The sequence below is a fragment of the Helianthus annuus genome, chromosome 13 (assembly GCF_002127325.2).
Source record: "Helianthus annuus cultivar XRQ/B chromosome 13, HanXRQr2.0-SUNRISE, whole genome shotgun sequence".
NCBI classification, from domain to species: domain Eukaryota; kingdom Viridiplantae; phylum Streptophyta; class Magnoliopsida; order Asterales; family Asteraceae; genus Helianthus; species Helianthus annuus.
Genome location: NC_035445.2, coordinates 171,966,388 through 171,973,577, shown reverse-complemented (window position 1 = coordinate 171,973,577; position 7,190 = coordinate 171,966,388). Strand labels below are relative to the sequence as shown.

The 7,190-nt window shown below is 34.3% G+C and overlaps 1 protein-coding gene across 1 annotated transcript; it reads left to right on the top strand.

Moving 5' to 3' along the window:
- Positions 1 to 524: 524 nt before the first annotated feature.
- LOC110900370 (beta-glucosidase 24) lies at positions 525 to 5,081 on the top strand. Its single transcript, XM_022147251.2, has 12 exons — positions 525 to 641; positions 753 to 822; positions 1,400 to 1,458; positions 1,627 to 1,702; positions 2,093 to 2,258; positions 2,330 to 2,570; positions 2,646 to 2,767; positions 2,873 to 3,114; positions 3,820 to 3,854; positions 3,947 to 4,055; positions 4,149 to 4,257; positions 4,547 to 5,081. The coding sequence occupies exons 1-12, from the start codon at positions 531 to 533 to the stop codon at positions 4,872 to 4,874; spliced, it is 1,668 nt and encodes a 555-aa protein (XP_022002943.1). The 5' UTR covers positions 525 to 530; the 3' UTR covers positions 4,875 to 5,081.
- The last annotated feature ends 2,109 nt before the right edge of the window (positions 5,082 to 7,190 follow it).

Here is a 7,190-nt window from a genome sequence, read left to right as displayed (position 1 = left end):
GCACTGTCCTGCCTGCGGGCAACTGTTCACGGGCTTCGGCCCTAGGTGAGGGTTTTCCCTGGTTCGGAGGCGAGTGTATCCCGATGTGGTGAATTTCGCCAGTAACCCATTTGGAGGATTCGTTAGCTGCTAAAAAAATATGCAAGTTTGATGGAAATTAGCTTTAACAAAAATATTATTAGCGACTCCACGGCTAAATTCGTCATAATTTTTATTTTCATTTTTTCTATTTTAATATTTGCGACTAAATAGTGATGGTCTTATTTATTTTTTTTATTTTAAGTTTTCAAAACTTTTACGACTGTTTTTACAAAGAATTATTGCCTTTTTAGCTTTTTAATATAAAATTAGCAACCTTTTTAGCAACCTAAATGTTTTTTTATATTTAATTCTTCTAATTAACTGCCATTTTGTCCTCGTGCTTTTATAGCTTTAACAAAGATAATTTAATCTAAAACATGGGTGTTACTGTTAATAAGTTATAAATATCGGACCAAATTCTCACCAATCCAATCCACGTTTGATTCGTAATGGCCGACGGAAAGTTTTCCCTCTATCCGGATTACGACCATGATCCTAATATCAAACGTTATGATTTTCCTAGTGATTTCATGTTTGGAGTAGGAACATCTGCTTATCAAGTAAGTATATATATCATCCAAGTAAAAGTCATACTAGTTGTAACAAAATGTTTATAACGTGTTGACTTTATCCTTAAACGACACCTAAAGTTGTTGGCTTTGGAGTTTTAGATTGAAGGTGCTTGGAATGCAGACGGTAAAGGCTTACAGATTTGGGATTGTTATACCCTAAGACACCCTGGTACATATATATCTCACTATTAGGAAACTGGATAATTGCGTAGTAATTCACTACTAGAAAACTGACCAATTGCGACTGCGTTTTGCAACTGTTTTGCGGTCCGAAACACCGTTGCAATGACCTCGTCGCTAACCAAATTTTGCGACTGTTATTTATAATTGGAGTTTCCGTCGCAACTATTGCGAGCGATTTGCGACCGCCAGTGTGCGACTGCTTGTTGCAACCGATTTGCAACCATGTTTTTGCGACTGGCTTGCGACAACACTTTTTGCAACCGCTTTGCGACTGCTCATTATTGTTTTGCGACCGCTTGTGTTTTTAATTTGCAACAGTTTTAAGACCGCATTAAAAAATTTTTAAAATAAATCTATATTTTTTTTCACTTTAAACCTGTTAATAATTTTCAAACTTTGCAAATTACCCACTCATCTAAAATACCCAAATTCATATTAAACAAAACATCTAGTTAAAGTTACAACTATCCTGTTATCTAGTAGTGTCTCTTTTTGTCTGTATTGTATTAACATATCGATATTTATATAATCAAATGAATAACCGTTGACGACCTTGATTGCAGAATACATTGCTGACGGTTCAAATGCATGTGTCACGATTGATAGTTACCATAAAATGAAGGTAAAATGTATGGTCGATTTCAAGGCCCATAACAAGAAATAAGTTCTATGCTTATTAAGCATAGAACCAATACAACAAATCAAAACCTCTTATGATATTTGTATGGATCAAATACATTGATTTTTATATATAGTACTTTGTTCTTTTTTTTTTTTGTAAACTTATCAGGAAGATGTTCAATTGCTGAAGAAAATGGGTGTAAACTATTTTAGATTCTCAATTTCTTGGTCCAGGATATTACCAGGTGAAATAAATAATTTAATATCTGAACAATTAGAGATAAGGAGCTGGCTAAGATGATTGATCTTTAGAAAAAGAATAAAAAAAGAAAGTTAAATCGACAAATGTATGTTGACAAAAATATATAAAAAAATAAGACGTGTACATTATTATTTTGTTTAATATTAAAAAAAAATTGTTGGAAACAACTGATGTGAATTGGCTCATTTTATAATCAAATTACAAAATATATTGAATAAAGAAAGTTTGTCAAATTATGAGTGCTCAAATTGTTTAATGACATGTATACTATCACCAATGGGGTGGGAGATCTTGAGTTCAAGTCCCACAGACAGCAGGAAATAACAGAAATTCGCTGTTCAAAAAATAAACATGTATACTATGGTTTGAACAGGTGGGAAAGTAAGTATGGGCAAGAATCTGGAAGGCATCAATTACTACAACAGGTTAATAGATGAGTTGAAAGCCAATGACATTGAGCCATTTGTCACTCTTTTCCACTGGGATCTTCCAAATGCTTTGGAGGAAGAATACATGGGTTTCTTAAGTTCTAAAATTGTGTAAGTGTTTATTGTTTATCTGTGTGTATATATCTCTCAACAGATATAATATTAATCTATTTCAAACTTAGTGACGACTTCGTGAATTATGCGGAAATCTGCTTTTGGGAGTTTGGCGATCGGGTGAAGAACTGGGTGACATTAAACGAGCCATACAGATTCGCGTATGGTGGTTATGTACAAGGTATATTTGCTCCCGGTAGAGGTGGAAATAACCAAGACGGTGACCCTGAAACCGAGCCGTATATTGTAGCATACAATCTACTCAATTGTCATGCTGCTGCTTACAGAAAGTATCAAGAAGATTTTAAGGTAGGAGTTAAAAGAAACCTTTTTACCAATACTTCAATTTTGTGCAGGTGATTTCATGAAACATTATTTGTTTAGGATGTTCAAAATGGTCAAGTGGGAATCACTCTTGACACCAACTTTTTCAAGCCTTTTCGCGGTAAGGATGACACAGATGATGTCCAAGCTGTCGAGTACACATATGATTTTATGCTTGGATGGTAAGCATACATAACTTTTCACATGATGAGCTTCAATTCATTATTATCAATGTGCTATAGTTAACTTGCATGAAGAACCACATGTTATGATACTTCCTATTTTAGGTTTTTGGAGCCGATAACAAGTGGTAATTGGCCTGTAAACGTGCAAAATTTCGCCACTACTCCATCTGTTCACCACCCACAGGGTCGTTATTTGCCTGTATTCACCAACGACCAGAAAAATAAGTTGATACAATCATATGATTTTTTGGGAATAAACTACTACACTGCAAATTACGCTCAAATATACAATACTTCTGGTCTATCTAGCGGATTTCTTGATGATTGCCATTACAAGGCATCAGGTGATTAAAAAACTTAAAAGCGCCGTCAGTCTATGAACCTCTTTATAGAATTCTCTTAAGAGAATGATTTCTAAAAACTAGGGGTGCTCATAAACTGACCAAACTAAAGCAATTTGGCCGGTTTCAAATATATACGTTCAAACCACATAAATCGAACAATTTAAACCATAGAAATTGGCAGGTTTGCGATTTGAAACATGGAATCGGTTGTGTTTACCACAGAACAGACCAGTACTGAGTTATTATTATTTTTTTATTTTAGTAATATAAAGTTATTTATATAAGGTTTTGTCAAAAACTGAATTGTTAAAATTTATTCAACCCATTATTAGTAAAATACAACACGAGTATATGATTCGTGTGTTTATATATACACATATGTATATATATACACACACACACACATATGTATATATATTAAGTTTTGTCGAATTCAAAGAAACAAGCAAGACCAAAGTGTAAAACCGTGAATTGTCCACGAAACCTGCGAGCAGGGCCATAGTTACCAATTCTATTTGCTTAATTCGCATTTTCTCAAAAAGTGTAGTTACAAGTTCGGTCCAAAATTTTCGTCAAACCCCACAAGATCGATAACACCCCTAGTGGAAAGAATTTACATATGATGCTAACGACTAGCGTTTCTCGTAGATTTATTGACATCAAGAAGTTGTTATTAACTTAATAAAATTCTTTCTCATGTTTTAGGAACTGATCCCAACGGAAATTATATAGGAGAACCAGTAAGAAATCGACAACTTTACTCGAATTTAACAAAAGAAACCCGAATTCGAATTGAATAACTAAATCAGTTTTAACGCGACTTTATATGCAGGCTTTCGAAGGATCATGGGTTTTTCTTTGTGCCAATGAGCTTGTTGATCTCTTGGAACACATTAAGAAAACATACAAAGTGGAAAAACATATCGTAATAACTGAGAACGGTAAAAGAAAATCTTAACCTGTATTATTAGGTTAAACCAATCCTCAATAGTTCAAATTTAATTTATAATGGTATTTTTGACACCTTGAGACAGGAGCACCGCAGCAAAACGAAAATGGAAAAACTTATGAACATTTTCGGGATGATGCATATCGACTCAAATACCTCAAATGGCATCTTGAAGCCATTAGAAGGGCTAATGCGTTAGTATCAATTCATTTAGTGTGGGTGCTACTGAACGTACCACTTTTCACAAATTTAGGGGATGGGTCCACCATTAAAAAATATTCCCCTCACATAGGAGGGGCATGTTCCCTAAGCGAAGGGGGTACGCTTAGAAACACCGATAATACATCATCATGCATTTAAATTACATGATATGATGATGACTAAAAGCAAATTGTTTACTTTTTTTATAGAGTATAGTGAAAAGATAAAACATGTTAATATTCGTTTAAGGTCTTATTTTACTAACTAGATACTTTTTTACAGCATCCGGTTATTGAGCTCCGAAAATTCAATAACGACGAAGCCCTTGGTTATGGGGTACTTTGCTTGGTCATTCACGGATAGCTTTGAATGGAATTCGGGGTATACTCTTAGATTTGGTATGAACTATGTTGATTTCAAGAACAATCTTCATAGGTACCCGAAAAAATCAGCAATTTGGTTTAAAAAGTTTCTCAACGAGAACAAATTATCGGAGACTCGCAAAAGAAGTCTAAGCGACGTTGAACAAGAAGATGAAGTCGATGGCGCACCAATAAAAGCAGAACAAGCAGTTGAAGTAGTTCAGAAATTGAAGAAGGCAAAAACATGAAAGAAACAACCACGTCTAGATCAATCTCCTTGGTTTAATATGCATGTGTGATTTGTGTGTTAAATATATCGGGATCATAACTAGGGGAACAACTACAAGCTTAAATAAATCCCCTAGTTATAAATTGTGGTCCTTAATAAGTGTTTATTTTCTTAGATGTTAATCTTGTGTGGAATTATTTAAATAAAGATCACAAATATACAATCACAATAATGGTCGATTTTGACTTTTGTGTTAGAGTCAATGTAGACGAAGTAGAGGATGATTTTGTTATACACTGGGAGAGTAGCCTGCATCAATGGTAGTAGAAAAGAGGTGGTAAATGTAGGAGAATGCGACCAAGAAGAATGAGTGCGATACTCGAGATTTCGGATGCCCTATACAACTCGTAAGAATGATAACTTTAAATAGAAAACTATTAAATAAACAAAAGTTACTAGTACGACGATAATCGTTTCAAATATAAATGTTCACAACGCAGAAGACCCGCCGAGTCAAGGCTAGCTTCAGCTTGGCTCGAAGTCTTATAAGCTAAGCTAACTCAGGTGGATTTGCTTTGTCTCGAGTTCATGTACTAGTTAAACGTTCACCCTTTTAGATTCGGGTTCAGTAGTACTTTAGTGAGATACCAAGTTCTCAATTTATAGAGGTTTTACGTTCAGGTTTAAGTAGTACTTCAGTGAGATACCAAGTTCTCAATTTATAGAGAGGAGTTATCTTCTAAGCTTGTTGTTTGGGCAATGAGCGATGTGAGACATGAACGAATACATAGCGAGAAAAGAATGGGAAGGCTTTATGATTTAGGCGACATGGGATGGGTAAAGTGATACTTATGAGCTCTTGCATAACTAATCGACATAAAGGGCTGTCTTTGTGTTAATATGTAAAAAAAATTATACATTTTTCGGGTTAAATAGACCGTGTTCCTGTCAACTCGCGAATACACATGCTACCAACCCAAATATGACCCGTTTAGCATCTGTAATACCAACTGATTGATAGATGGATATAATCTGCCCATCTAAATTTCTTTTTCTGTCATATAAGAAGTAAGATTGCACAAAAGAAAATCAAATTAGCTGCCATAGTTTTTAATCAAATTCCCAGCAAGTTTTCAAAAGAAACTAAACTATAAACTCAGAAATATTTGTTAAAAAGTATACATTATATATTTTCAGTTTTATATTTTTATAACGTAAGTTCTGTTTTTATAATAAATAGTTACTAATGTTGGATGCATGTGTTTATGAGGTTTGGTTGAAATAAAGGAGTTGTGGGCCTAGACTACTGCTATACTGAGTTGGGCTTTCAGACTTATGGGCTAAGGAGGTGAGGCCTTTGAATGTCTGCCTTTATATTACTTCATCAGCAGTGACTAATGATTAGAATTGTTACACCCTTATCAAACTATCATCGAGTGACTATATAACGACCACATATCAAATTTTCTTTATTATTATACTTTTTTTTTCTCGTATTTGCGACTGTTTCCCGACCACAAAAATACGGTCACAAAATTTGCGACCGTTTTGCGATCGAATCCGGATTGGTTGTTAATTTTGCGATTGTTTTTGTCTTAGTCACAAATCGGTCGCTAATTTTGCGACCGTCTTATGTTAGTCGCAAAATTTGGTCGCAATTGCCTAGTTTTCTAGTAGTGTATTAATAGTTAAGGTATACCTGCTAAATTAAATGATTGTATTCAAAAGCTCATTATAAATAAAGTATATATCTTGATGATTGCTATTCTCATCCCAAAACATGGAACTCGTGTTTAGTGAACCTTTTGATTATTCTCGGCCCAAAACATATAATAATGCAAGAGCATCTATGTTCTAAATAAGTGAACCTTTTGACTATTCTTGTCCCAAAACATATAATAATGCAAGTGCATCTATGCTCTAATACGTGGAGCTCATGTTTAGTGTCCCTTTTGACTATTCCCGTCCCAAAACATATAATAAAGCAAGAGCATCTATGCGCTAATACATGGAGCTCAAGTGAACCTTTTGCTTCGTCTAATAAATCATTGGTTTGTTTTGGCTTGCAGGGGAAGTTGATCGGGCCGAAGGGTAAGAGATATAGATGGGCGACGAGCAAGAAAGATGATGATCTAGAAGATTCATAATTATCTTGTTTACACATTTAAACTTTCATGTTTTTGAGTGATTCATAATTATCTTTATGAGTTTTATATGTATTATGACTTTCATGGGTTTTTAGGTAGTTGATTGTTTTGATTAAAAGATTTCAAGCTTTATTTTCAAATCATTTTGTTCGAATTGTTTGAATACAATCTTTTGCATATTGAGTCAT